The sequence below is a fragment of the Elephas maximus genome, chromosome 12 (genome assembly GCF_024166365.1).
Source record: "Elephas maximus indicus isolate mEleMax1 chromosome 12, mEleMax1 primary haplotype, whole genome shotgun sequence".
Lineage (NCBI taxonomy): Eukaryota > Metazoa > Chordata > Mammalia > Proboscidea > Elephantidae > Elephas > Elephas maximus.
Window position 1 is genome coordinate 100,150,175 of NC_064830.1, and position 18,632 is coordinate 100,168,806.

At 51.5% G+C, this 18,632-nt stretch overlaps 1 protein-coding gene across 4 annotated transcripts in view; it reads right to left on the minus strand.

Annotated features, from left to right (window-relative positions):
* Window positions 1–580: 580 nt before the first annotated feature.
* FBXL18 (F-box and leucine rich repeat protein 18) overlaps window positions 581–18,632 on the minus strand; it is a 53,748-nt gene continuing 35,696 nt past the window's right edge. For 2 of the 4 annotated variants that reach the window (XM_049903134.1, XM_049903133.1), the window contains exon 5: window positions 13,644–18,266. In XM_049903134.1, the coding sequence (XP_049759091.1) occupies window positions 18,110–18,266 (157 nt within the window). In that variant the 3' untranslated portion in view covers window positions 13,644–18,109. Of the gene's footprint in view, window positions 922–13,643; window positions 18,267–18,632 lie in introns of those variants that run through there. The other 2 variants (XR_007519562.1, XM_049903135.1) reach the window with 2 other exon arrangements.

Genomic DNA, 18,632 nt, shown 5'->3' on the forward strand with positions numbered 1-18,632 from the left:
TCAGTGCACTTGCGCTATATCCCATAGTAAGTGATGTCAAGGGCTGCTGAGAGGACTCCATCTTGAATATCAGTGGGTTCCATCTTGGATTCCAGATGCATGCACAACCTAATTAACATGCACTGCCATTCAGAGAAGTACCCGCCCCTTGAAAGAAGCCCACTAAATATTCATTACTCTATTGTCTCCACCAAACCCGTATAAGCCCTAGCCTTGCTTCCCTTTTCGAGTCAGTCTTTTGGAGAGGCTTAGTCCCCCGCTGATTCCTTTTGCTTGACTCAAGCAAAATAAAGCTTGCTGAAGATAAAAGGAAAAAAAAAGAAAAAGAGTCTTTCACTTGCCCAAGGCTGGGATAGAAGCTCAGGTACGTCCAACCCCAGAGGGGTTGTTAGTGGGTTGGGGAATAAATTCATCTCATGGTGGCCTATATTTTTACTTTTAGATATTTTTAGATAAAATAGCACAAAAAAAAAAAAATTGTTGCTAATTCTGACTCATAGTGACCCTATAGGACAGAGTAGAACTGCCCTATAGGGTTTTCTTGGCTATAATCTTTAGGAGAGCAGATCACCAGGTCTTTCTCCCATGGACCAGCTGGTTGTTCTACCCACCAACCCCTGGTTAGCAGCCTAGTGCTTAACCACGGCACCACCAGGGCTCCTTTTAGATAAAATAAAACAGGTCATTGTGTACTAGTTTTCTAGAGCTGCCATAACCAAGTGCCACAAAGTGGGTGGCTTATAAGAATACAAATTCATTGTCTCACAGCTCTGGAGGCAGGGAGTCTAAGATCAGGGTGTTGCCCGTGTTGATTCCTTCTGAGGCTCTGAGGGAGAATCTGGTCCATGCCTCTGTCAGCTTCTGGTGACAGCTGGTGATCACTCCAATCTCTGCCTCCATCTTCACGTCTTCCCTCTGTGTCTGTTTTTGGAAGGACAACTCTCAGATTGGATTAGGACCCACCCTATTCTTTTTTTTTAATTGTACTTTAGATGAAGGTTTACAGAAGAAACTAGCTTCTCATTAAATAATTAGTACACATATAGTTTTGTGACACCGGTTACCCAACGCCACGACATGTCAACCCTCTCCCTTCTAGACCTTGAGTTCCCTTCTAGACCTTGAGTTCCCTATTACCAGCTTTCCTGTCCCCTCCTGCCTTCTAGTCCTTGCCGCAGGGCTGGTGTGCCCCTTTAGTCTCGTTTTGTTTTATGGGCCTGTCTTATCTTTGGCTGAAGGATAAACCTCAGGAGTGACTTCATTACTGAGCTAAAAGGGTGTCCGGAGGCCATACTCTCAGGGTTTCTCCAGTCTCTGTCAGGCCAGTAATTCTGGTCTTTTGTGTGTGTGTGAGTTAGAATTTTGTTTTACATTTTTCTCCAGCTCTGTCCAGGACCTTCCACTGTGATTCCTGTCAAAGCAGTCAGCTGTGGCAGCCGGGCACCATCCAGTTGTGCTAGACTCAGTTTGGTGGAGGCTGCAGCGGTTGGACCCACCCTATTCTTTTTAAGAGCTGCATACTCTAACACGTTTTTTAACAAAAATAATAATTGCTTTTATTCGCTTTCTTCATTATTTTAGGGTTGTGTTTTCTTTTTACATCTCAGAATCAAATTCATCCACACCTGTTGCAGAAACATCTGGCAAGGACAGGAGATAACTTTTCTTAAAGGTCACCAGAAATCGTTCCATCTGAGGAAGGGGTGGATGGTGTTTCCTTCCTATCGTTCTTTTATTCACCTGCTTTCCCCCCTCACTTCACTGGCTGGCTGGGAGCACGGCAAGGGCAGGAGAGGCCACTGGGGAGCCTTCAAGGTGTGTGAGTTTCCTATGCTGCTGTGACAAATTACTACAAACTAATTGGTTTAAAACAGATGTATTTTTTACAGTTCTGGAGGTCAGAAGTCCAACATAGGTCTCCCTGGGCTAAGAAAGACCAACGTGTCAGCAGGTCTGCATGCTTTCTGGAGGCTCTAGAGGAGAATCAATTTCCTTGCCTTTTCCAGCTTCTAGAGCATCTTGGAACAGCTCTGCTCTGTAACACAGGGGGTCGCCATGAGTCAGAACCCACTCAACAGCAACAGGTTTGGTTTAGGGTCCCTGGGTGGTGCGAATGGTTTGTGCTTGGCTGCTAACCAAAAGGTTGGTAGTTTGAATCCATCCAGTGATGGTGCAGAAGAAAGACGTGGCCGTCTGATTCCATAAAAAGATCAGTCGTGAAAACCCTACGGAGCTCAGTTCTCCTCCGACACAAGTGAATCAGAATAGACTCAACGGCAATGGGTTTGTTTTGTTGTTGTTGTTTTGTTTTGAAGAGGCCTCTTGTATTCCTTGGCTTGTGCCCCCCTCCTCTAGCAATCTCGCGCAGAATCCGTCTCATGCTGCCATCTCTAGTTCTTCCTCTTCTGCCTCCCTCTCCCACTTCCTGTGATGATGTTGGACCCAACAGGATAACCTAGGATCATCTCCCCATCTCAAGGTCCCCTCATTAGCAACCTTAATTCCATCTGCAACTGTAAATCTGCTTTGCTATGTGTTATTGGGTGAACTGTATCCCCCAAAAGATAGGTTGAAGTCCTAATCCGGTACCTGTGCACAAGATCTTGTTTGGGGAAACAGAGTCTTTGAGGATATAATCAATTAACACGAGGTCCTTCTGGAGTAGGGTGGGCCCTGATGCCATCTGAGTGGTGTCCTTATAAAACAGGAGAAGAGCCACAAACGCACAGAGGGAAGGTGGCCACATGAAGAAGGAGTTATGCTGCAGCTGCAAGCCAAGGAGCCTCTGGGGGCTTTCAGAAGCTGGGAGAGTCAAGGACGGATCTTCTCCTAGAGCCTTCGGAGAGAGCATGGCCCTGCTGACACCCCGAATTCAGACCCAGAGCCCCCAGAACTGTGACAGAATCAATTGCTGTTGTTTCAAGCCCCCACTTTGTGGTACTTTGTTCCAGCAGGCCCCAGAACACTCAGACACCATGTAACCTAGCTTAGTCACGAGATCCGGGCATCAGGGTGTGGACATTCTGGGGGTCAGTCATTTGTCTCCACAGAGCGATGCTGCCAGGCCCCAGGCAGAGGAGCCTGGGCCCCTGGGGCTAACGGAGGAGGTGGCAGCTGAGACTCAGGCTCCTCAATCCCGGGAACAGCCACCTGGAGGTCACTACCCTCCCTGGACACAGACGTGGGGGGTGTGGGGACGTACTGTTTGATGGGATCTATATCCACTTAATTTTTTTTTTGGCTTATCTGCAGTTCCTAATTGGCATGACTTCACAATCGTTCCCACCCCCCGTCTCAGTGTGTCGTACTGTGTTGGCTTGCATGTTACTGTGTGATGCTGGAAGCTATGCCACTGGTATTTTAAGTACCAGCAGGGTCACCCACGTTGGACAGGTCTCAGTGGAGCTTCCAGACCAAGACAGACTAGGAAGAAAGCCCTGGTGATCTGCTTCCAAAAATTAGCCAATGACAACCCTTGTAAAAAAACCAAACTCACTGCCGGCGAGTCGACTCCGACTCCGAGCGACCCTGTGGGACAGAGCAGAGCTGCCCCACAGAGCTTCCGAGGAACGCCTGGCGGATTCCAACTGCCGACCTGTCGGTTAGCAGCCGTAGCTTTTAACCACTACGCCACCAGGGTTTCCAGTGAAAACCCTATAGATGACCACAGATCATTGTCACACACAGAGCTAGAAGATGAGCCCCTGGGTTGAAAGGCACTCAAAATACACAGAAGCTGCAACAGTGGACTCGGGCGCAACAACAACTGTGAAGGGGGCTCAGGACCAGGCAGCGTTTCCTTTCATTGTGCGTGGGGTCGCCACAAGTCACAGCCAACTCGAAGGCAGCTAACAACAACAACAAATAACTATTTCCTGAGCAATTAATAAATTTGAAATCAAGAGAATTTAGCAAATAAAAATACCCATTTGGAAAGCGGATGGGAAGGGGCCTCCAGGTTTTGAAGGCCGGTCTGGAATGTGGGCCAGATCCTCTCGTGACAGCTGCTAAGCCAGCACCCAACGTATAGTCTTGGCTCTGCAGCTTCTCAAAGCTCCTCCGGGCTGAAAAATATTCAGACTGAGACCTGCAATTTCACTAACGAGAGCCTCTCCTAAGGAGATAATCCTAAATATAGAAAAACGCCCCAGCACCAGGAGGTTCGTAGCAGCTTTCCTTAAAAGAGCAACTAATTAGAGACAACCTAATTGTCCAACAGGGGTGCAGGGTGGCTGGGCAAAGCCGCATCGTTTAGAAGAAGAGTCTGGAAGAACACAAGCAAAATGCATTCATCGTGGTTAGCGGAAAGCAGGACCCTAAATCATAGGATCACAGCCACCGATGGCTTTTAAAACCGTGGAGCACAGATGCAAAGAACATTGACTAAAATATCAGCAGAGGTTCTCTCGGCCTGGGGAGAGATGTGATTTCTTTCCCTCTTTGTTCTACTTCTCTGAATTTTTCAAGTTTTCTGGAATGGCCTCATAGAAAAGTTCCCTTTTAATGAAACCTGTTGTGTGTTTAACAAAGCCAGTCCCTCTGTGTGTCTGTGTGTGTGTGTGTGTCTGTGTGTCTGTGTGTGTATGAACGTGTGTGTGAATGAGGATAGTGGACATGTGAGTGTGAATGTGGGGGGTGTGTGGGTGTGAATGTCAGTGTGGGAGCCAATGTGTGTGTGTGAGGGTGTGTGTACAAGTGTGTGAATGTGTGTGTATGAGAATGTGTGCGAACAAGTGTGTTTATGAGTGTGTGGATGAAAGTGTAGCTGTGTGTGTGAATGTGTGGGTAAGTGTGTAGGCAAGTGTGTGGATCTGGGAGAGCATGTACAAGAGTGTAGATACGTGTGTGAGTGTGCAACTGTGTGGATGTGTGGGCAAGAATGTGTGTGTGTGTAGACGAGTGTGCATGAATGTGCGTGTGTGCCTGAATGTCAGTGAGCGTGGCTGACTGAGCGTGTGCTTTGAGGGGCAGTCAGCTCTAACCAAGCACCCAGGCTTCACCAGTTCCAGGGCCTGTCAGTTGCCTGATTCTCCCTGCAGGTTTCCCCTCAAGAGTCCAGCTCCGCCCAGGGGAAGATTCAGCCTTGAGAGACTGAGGGCCTAACAGGAGTCAGGGCTGCTGGGGAGCCTTTCCCAAGCAGACTGCCCCTCCCCCAGCTTCTGCCCAGCTAGCCACTCACTGAACAAAGGGGGGCCTGACACAGAGGCCCACCCACCCCACAGGGCGGACAGGGAGCTGAGGAAACAGCACCAGGAGGCCAGAGCAGAGGGGTGGGGTATCACCCTTGGAAGATCCCCATGTGGGTTGGGGTGTCACCCTCGGAAGGCCTCTGTGAGGGAATGGAGGTGCCACTCACAGGAGGTCCCATGGAGGATGGGGGTGTCATCCTTAGGAGGCCCCATGGGGGATGCGAGCATCTCCCCCAGGAGGCTTCTGTGAGGGTGTTATGGATTGAATTGCATCCCCCAAAAATATGTGTCAACTTGGCTAGGCCGTGATTACCAGTATTGTGTGGTTCTCCTCCATTTTGTGATCTGATGTAATTTTCCTGTGTATTATAAATCCTAACCTCTATGATGTCAATGAGGCAAGATTAGGGACAGTTATGTTAATGAGGCAGGACACAACCTACTGGATGAGATTATATCTTGAGTCAATCTCTTTTAAGATGTAAAAGACAGCAGCAAGCAGGAGAGAGACCTTGTTACCACCAAGCAAAAGCCAAGAGCAGAGCATGTCCTTTGGACCTGGGGTACCTGCACCGAGAAGCTCTTAGACTGAGGAAGATTGATGACAAGGACCTTCCCCCAGAGGTGACAGAAAAAGCCTTCTCCTGGAGCTGGCACCCTGAATTCAGACTTGTAGCCTTCTAGACCATGAGAGAATAAATTTCTGTTTGCTAAAGCCATCCACTTGAAGTGTTTCTGTTACAGCAGCACTATATGACTAAGGTTCCTGATCATATGCCACCTCTTGAAATGGTTGAATATTGACTAATTCTTCTTGGTATAATGACTCTGTATATTCCTTCCATTTTCTTTTGATGCTTCCTGCATCATTTAATATTTTCCCCATAGAATCTTTTACTGTTGCAACTCAAGGACTGAATTTTTTCTTCAGTTCTTTCAGCTTGGGAAATGCCGAGAGTGTTTTTCCCTTTTGGTTTTCTATCTCCAGCTCTTTTCACATGTCATTATAATACTTTACTTTGTCTTCTCTAGCCGCCCTTTGAAATCTTCAGTTCAGTTCTTTCAACCATTTCAAGAGGTGGCATATGATCAGGAACCGATGGTACTGAAGGAAGAAGTCCAAGCTGCTCTGAAGGCATTGGCGAAAAACAAGGCCCCAGGAATTGATGGAATATCAATTGAGATGTTCAACAAACAGATGCAGCGCTGGAGGTGCTCACTCGTCTATGCCAAGAAATATGGAAGACAGTTTCCTGGCCAACTGACCGGAAGAGATCTATATTTATGCCTATTCCCAAGAAAGGTGATCCAACCGAATGTGGAAATTATAAACCAATATCATTAATATCACAAGCAAGCAAAATTTTGCTGAAGATCATTCAAAAATGGCTGTAGCAGTATATCGACAGGGAACTGCCTGAAATTCAGGCTGGTTTCAGAAGAGGACATGGAACCAGGGATATCATTGCTGATGTCAGATGGATCCTGGCTGAAAGCAGAGAATACCAGAAAGATGTTTAGCTGTGTTTTATTGACTATGCAAAGGCATTCAGCTGTGTGGATACAACAAATTATGGATAACATTGCAAAGAATGGGAATTCCAGAACACTTAATTGTGCTCATGAGGAACCTTTACATAGATCAAGAGGAAGTTGTTCAGACAGAAAAGGGGATACAGATTGGTTTAAAGTCAGAAAAGGTGTCCTCCAGGGTTGTATCCTTTCACTATACCTATTCAATCTGTATAAAAAAAAAAAAAAAAATGCTGAGCAAATAATCCGAGAAGCTGGACTATATGAAGAAGAATGGGGCATCAGAATTGAAGCAAGACTCATTAACAACCTGCATTATGCAGATGAAACAACGTTGCTTGCTGAAAATGAAAAGGACTTGAAGCACTTACTGATGAAGATCAAGGACCACAGCCTTCAATATGGATTGCACCTCAACATAAAGAAAACAAAAATCTTCACAACTGGACCAATGAGCAACATCATAATAAACAGAGAAAAGATCGAAGTTGTCAAGGATTTCATTTTACTTGGATCCACAATCAACAGCCATGGAAGCAGCAGTCAAGAAATCAAACGACGCGTTGAATTGGGTAAATCTGCTGCAAAGGACCTCTTTAAAGTGTTGAAAAGCAAAGATGCCACCTTGAAGACTAAGGTGCGCCTGACCCAAGCCATGGTATTTTCAATCACATCATATGCATGTGAAAGCTGGACAATGAATAAGGAAGACTGAAGAAGAATTGATGCCTTTGAATTGCGGTGCCGGCAAAGAATATTGAATATACCGTGGACTGCCAAGAGAACGAACAAATCTGTCTTGGAAGAAGTACAACCAGAATGTTCCTTAGAAGCAAGAATGGTGAGACTGCGTCTTACATACTTTGGACATATTGTCAGGAGGGATCAGTCTCTGAAGAAGGACATCAAGCTTAGCAAAGTACAGGGTCAGTGGAAAAGAGGAAGATCCTCAACGAGGTGGATTGTCACAGTGGCTGCAACAATGAGCTCAAGCATAATAACGATTGTAAGGATGGTGCAGGACCGGGCAGTGTTTCGTTCTGTTGTGCATAGGGTTGCTATGAATCAGAACCAACTCAAAGGCACCTAACAACAACATATGACTAAGTCAAAATCTGGTACCGGGTGTGGGGTGCTGCTTTAACAGATACCTACAATGTGGAAGTTTTTTTGGAATTGAGTAATGGGTAGAGGCTGGAAGAGTTTTAAAGTGTCTAATAGACTAGGAAAAAAAAAAATGTGGAAGTTTTTTTGGAATTGAGTAATGGGTAGAGGCTGGAAGAGTTTTAAAGTGTCTAATAGTTGGAAACACTGGTGATGTACTGGTTAAGAGCTACGGCTGCTAACCAAAAGGTCAGCAGTTCGAATCCACCTGATGCTCCTTGGAAACCCTATGGGGCAGTTCTACTCTGTCCCGTAGGGTCACTATGAGTTGGAATTGACTCAGTGGCAACAGATTTTAATAGTAAAAGCCTAGATTGCCTTGAAGAGACTGTTGGTGGAATTATGGACATCAAAGACAATTCTGGTGAGGACTCAGAAGGAAATGAGGAAAACTGTAACACCAGAGATGATGCAGATGGCAAGAAGCAGCAGCAGACAAATGGCAGTGGCAGAACAAGGAGACCAGCACATGATGGCACAGGAGCCGACCCACAGAGAAAGAAAGCTGAGAGCTTTTGGGCAGGAGGCTTCCTGGCAGAGTACGGTGCCTCCAGGAACTTATTGGCAGAGCTGACGAGCTTTTTTGGGACAGTTGCCTGAGAAGAGCCTGAGGGGCCAAGAGGCCAAGGAACCAGGAAGCAGAAGCTGAAGAGACAAGGAACACAGGAAGCAGAACACCTCTGGGACCTCAAAGTGTGGAGCCATGGCCAGCTGGGTCTCACAGGACAGGGCCATAGACTTCTAGGTTTCGAAGAGTCAGGTTTTCACCAACTCAGTTCCAGAGTGTGGGGCTGCCTTTCATGAGTGCCAGTGGGTTGGGACTGGATCTGCTGTTCAAAGCTGAGGGGGCAAGGTGGCCATGCCCAAGGAACAGAATGGGGCACATTGGGGCCGAGGGGTAGGGTAGCCACTCAGATGGACTAGGAGAATGGGGCTGCCCAAATTCAAGGGAGCAGGTTGCCATACCGGTGGGCCTGGAAGGCAGAGCTGAAGCCCAGGGCCAAGGGGCCTCCATCCAGAATCTGGAGTGTGGCAAACACCCAGAGTCTGCAAGGCAGGGTTATGGCCTAAGTGGTCTCAGAGAACAATGGATTATTTTCAAGCCTTGAGAGCTAATGTGTTCTGCTGACTTGCTTGGTGCCTGTTTTTCCCCTTCTTTCCCTCCAATTTCTCCCATTTGTAATGGAAATGTCTACCTTGTGCCTGGTCCACCATTGTACTTTGGAAGCAGATAACTTGTACTCTAGATTTCACAGATGAAGAGGAATTTTGCCCCAAGATACAAGTTGGATTTGGAGTTGATTAAAGACTTTTGGGGTGATATGATGGGGTGAATGTGTTTTACATGTGGCAACGACATGAATTTTGGGGGGCCAAAAGGTTGGACTATGATTATGGATTGAATTGTATCCCCCAAAAATGTGTGTCAAATTGGCCAGGCCATAGTCCCCAGTATTGTGCAGTTGTCTTCCATTTTGTGATCTGATGTAATTTTCTTCTTGTGTTGTGAATCCTAATCTCTACAATGTTAATGAGGCAGGATTAGAGACAGTTATGTTAATGAGAATTAGGTTATATCTTCAGTCAATCTCTTTTGAGATACAAAAGACAGAAGTGAGCAGAGAGGAGAGGAACCTCATTACCAGCAAGCAAGAAGAGCCAGGGGTGGAGTGAATCCTTTGGACCTGGGGTCCCCATGCTGAGTTCCTAGACCAGGGGAAGACTGATGACAGAGGCTTTCCACAAGAGGTGACGGAGAGAAAGCCTTCCCCCAAAGCTGGCACCCTGAATTCAGACTTCTAGCTTCCTAGGCTGTGACAGAACAAATTTCTGTTTGTTAAAGCCATCCACTGGTGGTACTTCTGTTATAACAGCAGTAGATAACCAAGACAGAGTGGATGGGGGTGTCACCATCAGGAGGCCTCTGTGAGGGGATGTGTCTCCCTCAGGAAGCCTCTAAGGGGATGGGAATGTCACCCTCAGGAGAGCTCTGTGAGGGGATGGGGGCATCACCTTCAGGAGTCCCCATGAGGAATGGGGTCTCACCCTTGGAGGTTCCCCGTGGGGGATGGGGTGTCACCCTCAGGGACCCTCACAGGGGGAGAGACTGTCACCCTCAGGGGGACTATTTTCTTGTAAATTCTAGAACATGGCACGTGGTTGGCATTAGGTGCTTGGAAACCATGAGCCCTGCCTGTGCTTTCTCCATCCCACATTATATTGTTTAATCTCCTGCTCCTCCCCTCAGCCAGCTGCCACTGACTTGGCTGCCCGCTGCCTCTACCATGGGGCAAAGTGGCAAAACTCACATCTAGCAACTTCCCCACGAAGCTCTGGCCACAGATTTGAGAGGAAAGTTTAGAGATAAAGAGTGTCTTTCACGAACCTGGCTATCTTCCAGCCTGGGCTCTGTTTGCTAAACTCCAGCCGTGGAACCTCAGATAAGTTGATGACCCTTTGGGCCTCGGTCTCAAATCGGTAAACCAAGGCAGTCACATGAGATCACCTGAGGCTTCTTGCTCTGCAAAGGTAAGATCCCACAACACCCCTCCCCATCCAGAAAGTTCAATGTTGGCCACGAATCCTAGTGCTATCGGTGAAAATCAAAGCTTTTCATTCTTGTTGTTCCTCCCTCCTCCAGCCTTGAATCCTGAGGCTCTGAATACAAACCTTCAAAACCCAAGGTTCTTGCCTTTTTCATCTCAGCTGCAAAGAGCAGCTGAAGTTGAGGTAGTTTTTATTTTTTTTAAGGCTCGGCAAATCAACAAAGGCGAGTCTGCTGCATATACCGGTAGATGCCAAGTACGGACCTTGACCCTTTCAGGGCCATGGAAAGTTCTTCATGTATTTTGTGATAGATATTCCTGAGTACACTGCTCCTCACAAAATGTGGGTGTCTGCTTGAAAGATGTTGGAACACCAGTCTTCCCACACTTGGGCAGCCCCCGTGCGCCCCACAGCTAAGCCTTGGGCCTCAGGCTGGACACCAGCCCTGGGTACAGACGCTCATCCCCATCATGATGCCTTACCCATTGGGGCCACCATAGTATCTCCCATGCCACGTTATCTTCTGCCATGAGATCCTGACACTCCTCCTGTGGAGTGGCGGTCTGGATCCCCTCCCCTTGAATGTGGGAGCACCCCTGTCACTGCCTCAGGCAGCAGAGGCTGGTGGAAGTGACATTATGTGATGTCCAAGGCTAGGTCACAAAAATGCCACACTCATCCTCCTGGTTTTCTTGGAATGCTGGCTCTTGGGACCCAGATGCCATGCTGTGAGGAAGCCCAACTAGCCCCCCAGGAAGAGGCTGGATGGAAAAGCCACATGTAGATGTTCTCACCACAGGCCAGCTGAAGCCCTGGTCGACAGCCAGAATTAACCACCAGACAAGTGAGTAAGGATGCTTCCAAAAGATGCCAGGCCTTACCTGTTGAATCACCCCAGCTGAGATTCTAGGCCACCTGCACTGCGCCCATCCAGATACCTGGCCCATGGACACTGAGCGCCTCATGAAATGGCTGAAGTTGGTGGGGGCGGGGGGCATTGTTATACAGCAAGAGGTTACCTATCCAGGATTATTTCTCAGCTGTGGCTCCTCCTCCCGCTTACCTGTTATCATAATGATCAAGTCACAAGTGTGGCTCTGACATAAAGGCTACTGTCATTGCTCTCACGTACACAAATACTCATCTAATTTCACCCTACTTGGGCATTTTACTTCAGCAGTTAGAAGGATCAGCTCTCTCTCCCCTAGGAAAGACACCGGGGAACTCACAATTTCTCACAAGCCTCACTTCTCTCCCATCACGTTAATTTTTCCTTCCTGGCACCCCAGCCAGAAGTGAAACATTGGGGGGAGAGGTCTCGCTGTTGAGCGCTCAGCTCTGGTGATAACTCAGGCTGACTAGAGGACAAGGCTCCCTGCCCAGTGCCCCTCACTCCGAGGGCCAGGCAGGACCTGTGACGCATTGCCGGAGCCCATGGCCACCCTCCATCCAGGCCCCCGTTCCTCCCTGGGCATCTGCCCACCTGCCCTGGTCTCCCTGCCTCAGTCGCCACACCCTGGCCAAGTCTCTCCCGAGGGCCCAGGTCTAGTGAAGGGGGAGTTTCTGCCTAAAGCTGGTGCTGCCCCCCCGGCCCCTAATGGCGTCCCCCTGAGCTCAGCCCTGCCTGCTGCTCCCCTCCCTGCAGACCTCCCACCTCCTTCTACCACAGCCTCATACTGCCACAGCCAACTCAGCGGTTACCCCCAACACCCACCCACCCAGCAGCGTGCTCCCACCTTGGTCACCCCCCCATACCTCAATTTCCAACCCCCAGCACAGCCCATGCCAAGCACAGCACCTTTCACCTGCTCAGCACAGGGCAACTGATGGCTCTGCCATGACCTCTACCCTGGATGGTCACAAAGAGACAGGCAATAGACACAGGAAAGCGCCCCCACCAGAAAGACCACAGGCTGCGGGGTTTTCTAAATCCATTTCACTTTATTGGAAATGTTTCACATGCCACAAATTTACATGAAATTTCCATTCAAGATGTAGTTTGCTACCATGAACATGAAAATCCAGGTGTGAGCATCATTGTGAGGCCTGTCACGGAGATGGGGGGCCCGGGACGCTCTGTCATTTAGCACCTCATCAGGGACACAGGGAGCCCCAGGCCTCTCAAATCTTAGTCCTCACCCCTAGCATACATCCATGCTGAACACAAATGGCTTCCAGTCAAAATCACACAGGGATGGGCAGAGGTTGGGGAGCGAAGTAGGGCTAGAGGAGTGGCCTAGCGCTGGGGCTGAAGGGAGACACCACCAACGGTGGTAGTGAGGGAGATGCGCACACGTCCCCTCACACACCCACCTCACACATACGTCTCCTCATACACACGTGAGCACATGCCTCACACAGTCACCTCCACACACATACTCACAAATACACCTCACAAAAGCACCCCCTCACATGCCCACTGGCACACACACCCACCTCACACACACACCCTCACATGTACACCTCCTCACACACATACATGAGCACATGCCTCACACACTTACCCCCACACACATAATCACATACATCACACACCACCCCCTCACACACATGCTTCCTCACACACATGCCTCACAAGCACACCTCACCAACTACCTCCTCACGTGCCCACTGGCACACACACACCCTCACATGTATGCTTCCTCACACACACGTGAGCACATGCCTCAGTCACCTCCACACATACACTCCTCACACAACCACCCCTCACATGCCCACCCCCTCACATGCCCCTGGCACACACATCCCTTACACACACACCCTCACATGTATGCCTCCTCACACACACATGTGAGCACTTGCCTCATACACTCACCTCCACACACACGTGCACACACACCTCACATACCCACCCTCTTACATGCCCACTGGCACACACACACACACCTCACACACACACCCTCACATGTATGCCTCATCATACCTCCACACATACCCACACACCTCACACACCCACCCCCTTACACACATCCACCTCACACACACATCCTCACATGCATGCCTCCTCACACACCGGCCCCTAACACACCCACTGGCACACACACACCCTCACTTGCACACCTCCTCACACACCTAGGTACACATCCACATCACATACCCACCCCTCACGTGCACACCATGAGCCCAAGCCTCACACGCCCACCCCCTTACATGCACTCCCTCATACCCACACCCCTGCACACACACCCCCCTCACATACATATACCCCCATGCACACCTCTCACACATACACCCACACACACCTTACACACTCTCATGCCTGCATAAATCAGCACTTCAGCATAGCAGTCAACACTCTAGCTCACACTGTTAGGCTTCCCTGGAAAGAAGTTCCTTCATCCCTTGGGTCCTCATCTCCCCACCCTGTGCCTTGATTTTGGACCCCCTGCTCCAGCCTATGCCAAGCACAGCCCCCTACATCTGTTCCGCATAGCAGCAGCTTCTACGTCAAAGCCAGGCCTGTGAGCCTGACCATGGGCTCTGTAACCGAGCACTCCTGACAAGGGCCCTGGATCACCCTCATCTCCAGGTGCCTGGAGCCTGAGACATCAACGGAAAGCCCCACATATCAAGATCTTTAGAAAGAACTCTGTGAAGTGGAGAGATTTAGATGGCAGTGATGGGCCTGTGTCAGACTCAGGTTTTTAGAAATTTCCATGGGTATATGTTCACTCCGCTCAGCAGGTCTTGGAAACTTCTAGTTAGAATCTTGCACCCCTAAATGCAGACAAGATAAATGACCACCACAGGGGTCTTCCTCCCCAAGCCCCTCCACACACAGGGAAAAGGAGAGGGAACTGGGCATCCAGAGGTGGATAATGGGAAATCAGTGGGCATTGGCACCTCCTCTCACACCAGGACCCGTGGCTGACACCAGTGTGCACCACCACACCTCACCTTGACATCGTAACATTTCTTCTCAGGAGATCTCAGCAATGTTCAGATCCTGAGAGAAGCAATGACAGTGAGGGCAGGAGGAAGTGGATGGCTCTTCCTTCAAGAAGGAAATGAGGTGCGTATTCACCAGGGCCCAGCCACATGGCCCGCTCGCCCAGCCAGGCCCCTGACAGTGTCCCCTTCCTCTTGGTCACTTGACCTTGGCCACCTCTTGGGGATGGGGAAGGAAACCACTGTGGCCAGCAGCACCTGCTTTCCACAGCATCTGAGGTTCTATGGGATGGGTTTAGGCGCCCACTGGTCAGGAAAGGCTCAGCCCCTGCAGCTCCCACAGCCCTCGCCAGTGTTGAGGTTGAGGGGGCTATCTGTGTGGGGCCAGCAGCTGTGGGTCCTGAGCGCAGAACACACAGTAGGGCATGGAGGGAGGCTGCCCCTGCAGGGGGGTCCAAGGGACAGGAACCCCAGCGAGCCCCATGCTCACCCTGAGCACCCAAGGACCCTCGCCTGGCCTCGCAGACCCACCTCGGTCCTGGGCTGAACAGTGAGGCCATGAAGTAGGGCCTCTCAGACACATGTCCTGGCTGACAGGCGTACAAGCCATCCCCCTCTGTTTACTGAAAACAGAAACACTCTCACGTGGAAAGGAAGAAAGCCACCCACAGCAGGAGGGGAACCTGAGGGCCAGAAACATCCCTGTTCTGGGCCTCCTCAGGCTCAAAATGCCTCCCCTCGGGGCCTGAGCCCCAGTGCTGCTTGGTTGTGTGGCCAGGCCACAGCGCCTGGGCTTGAGCTCAAGGGCAACAGGGAAAATGCCTTGGGGGCTTATTCCTCATCATCACCTCCCTCAGCCGCACGTGCACACTCATGCACACACTCACATGTGCTCATATACCCACATGTGTGCACATACACACGTGCAAACTCACACATGCATGCACTCACACAAACACACTCACACACGCATTCTTGCACACACATGCACACACAGGCGCTACTGCTGACCAGGCGAAGGCTACGCTTCCCTCAGCTCGCAGCATATGGTCCACCGCTTAACGGCCCACTCCTGCCAACTAGGGACCATTAGGGTGGGTTCTTTCCCAGTGTAAAATGCTGCAGAATATAAACTGCAATTAACACCGGTGCCAAAACAGCACTTAGAGAAAATAAGCACATTATTAACATCTGGCGAATACGGCTGAGTGTCGAGGCGGCGGGAATTCTCACTCTAAGTGAAAGGATTACTGCGGGGACACTAAGCAAGCCAGGGCTACCGTGGGGGCTGCTCTCCCAGCAGCCTGCTCCCCAGCCTCTGAGCACAGGCCCTCAGCCCTGGCTGTCAGCATAAATCACACTGCTGGTCAAAACTGCTGCTCGGGGAGACGGGCCACCCAGGCGCCATTGTAAAAACACACCACAGCCTTCCTGATACATTCTCAGGAAAAGACGGCTCTGTGGACAGAGCCGAGATGGCTCTGGATGAAAGGGGACATGACAGCCACGGCACCCAGAGCAGCGGAGGCCCATGAGTGGGCCCCGGGGGGTCTGCCAGGCCGTTCCTGCCCAACCCTGCCTGACCTGTCAGGCTGTGAAGGCCACCCCTGGTCTGAGGACAAGCAGCCCGGCCCCTTCCCCACCTGATTCTCACCGCATGGTCTCCAGGTGCCACTCTGAAGGTCTGAAATGTCCAGAAGTGGGGGCTGGGTCCAGTACCTGAAGCCCTTCTCCACCAGGCCACATGGTCCCTGGGGCCCTGGGCAGCCTATCCTGCAGCCAGTGGAGTGGCCGTGTGTCACTTGGGGTAGGTCCTTGGTGGGGGCTGCGGCAGGCGGTTCCCCGACTCTCAGCCGGAGATGGGCCCTCTGGGCTCTGCCTAGACGGGGACAGGGGGCGTGCTGTGCTCAGAAAGGAGGAAGCCACCTCTCCCACAGTGAGAAAAGTGGGCCGAAGAGGAGCCCTGCCGTTCAAATGGGCATAGCCCCGTCAGTCGGGAGGGGAGACTAGGGCAACGCACAGGAAGGGGCTGCCATCACCCCGCAGGTGCCATGCAGAGAGCTGGGGCTGGCCAGGTAGATGCACACACAGGAGGGCCCGGGAGCACAGGTGGCGTGTGCTCTCCTGGCCCGACCCCGCAGCTCCTGTCCATGAAGCCCCTGAAGGCTCCCAGCCTCCCCCAGCCAGGGCTCCTGGAGCTGCAGACACAACCTGCCCAGGGAAGAGCAGGTGGGTGATGCCCAGAGACCAGCATGCCCAGCTCCTTACTTTAAGGTCAACTCAGGGCCCACACCCACCACCCCACAGAAACACAGCAAGAAGCTGGCCAGCGGGGCCTGGGGGTGCTGGGGCAGGTGGCAGCCAAGGTGGGGACGGCCTGGTGTGCTCTGCGCCCCAGCCCCAGCAGGACATTCCAGCCCCCAGGGCCAAAGGGGACAGTCAGTGAGGGGCAGCCCTGCAGAGGCTGAGTGGGGCGCCTGGAACAGGAACCTGCCAAGCCCACACCCCCTGGCAAGTCCCCATGGGGGCCAGGGCAAGGGCCAGGTGTGCAGGAGGAGCCTGACTGAAACCCCGCAGAGTCCTGTGGCTGGGGGAGGCAAAGGTGCCATGTCCAGCAAGGGTCAGATCTCAACATCAGGAGCTGGTGACTAATTTTTGGAATCACTGTGCTGCATTTGTTTTAAAGTGCTAAATGAGCTGATCTAAAAAGGAGGAACCCGACCACTCCTCAGGCCTTCAATGTTTTTCCTGGGTGTTAATATTTCAAGTTCCTCTACTGAAGTCAAGTGCGTACATATACATACATGGGCGTGCACATGTATGTATGTATATGCAGGCACTTCCCCACAGACATGCATCAGTGTTCACGAGGGAACCAGTGCATTTCCAAGAGGAATGGGCTGGATCTTCCATGGAGGGGAGATGAGGAGGCCCCTCTGGTAAGAAATGGGCTCTGCTCTCAGGCTCAAGGGCCCTAGGGGAGGGGACTGTATAGCTGCCCCAGCCCTGGAGTCCTGCTGAACATGACTATGAACGTGTCTGTCCACTGCCTCCCTGAAAACACCCCAGGGACACATCTGTCCCAACAGGAAGGAGTTCCCAAATCTGCAGTCACAGCTGAGCGTGCCCCTTAAGGTGTGTAGCGTTCACCCCATCACAGCGGGCCCGGCAGTCCTTGGCCCGCACTGTGGGGACGTCGGTGTAGTGTACACAGTGGTGTGTGTGGTGTGCTCACTTGAGTTCCACCAGGAAGAGTTCACGTGCACCCCACACCCCCCAGCACGGACATCCCAGCACAGGTCACGTGGCCTCGTGAGACCCAGGGAGTGGGGTGGACGAGAACCAGGAAACCAGGGGTGGGACACAGCCACATGGCTCCCTGGGAACTTGGTCAGGGCCCTGAAAAGTTCCCACTGTGATGACACACGTCTCAGGTCAAAAACGCCCTGCACCAGGCCCTGCGCACCCCTCCAGGCCCCCAACTCACCTGGCCCTCCCCTGTCTAAGGCCACGGCCCACCTGACTCTCCCATCACCTCAAAGCACAGACCCTCAGCCCAAACGTCACTGCACAGCAGGTTCCTGTGGAGGGAGCGGGAGGGAGGAAGACGCCGGCACCACAGGCCAAGGCCAGGACGTGGCAACAGAGCAGGGCGGTGCAGGGAGGGGCTGTCTTCCTTCTGAATGAGCCAGGACTCCCAGCATTCAGCAGGCTTCCAGTCCTTTCTCTCAGCTGTGGCGGCAGCGGGCAGGGGCTGGGGCAGGGGGAGCAGCCCCCAGTGCGGCCCCTCACCACCACAGGTTGGGCGGCTCCTCAGCCACTCTGCTCTTGAACAAGGTGACCTCATCCAGGTGCACCAGGGGGACGTCCCGGATGACATCGGTCAGGCCCTCATGGAGCAGAGGGAAGATGACCACATTGAGCGCCGGTCGCTCCGCCTGGAAACTGAATCAGAGACACCATCAGCGGAGCCAGCCCGGCTACAGGAGTGTGCCGGACACAGGGGGACCCCAAGGCCCTTGGAGCAGCTCAAGCTGACTGGAACCTGGGGGATGGAACTTAGGCCAGCACCTCACCTGTCTAAACAGGCCACTATGTTCCCAGCAGCTGGGGGTTGCCCTAGGGGGCAGGTCACACCGAAAACCAAAAAACCAAACCCACTGCCGTCGAGTCAATTCTGACTCCTAGTCACCTCACAGGACAGAGCAGAACTGCCCCATAGGGTTTCCAAGGAGCACCTGGTGGATTCGAACTGCTGACCTTTTGGTTAGCAGCCGTAGTGCTTAACCACTAAGCCACCAGAGTTTCCGG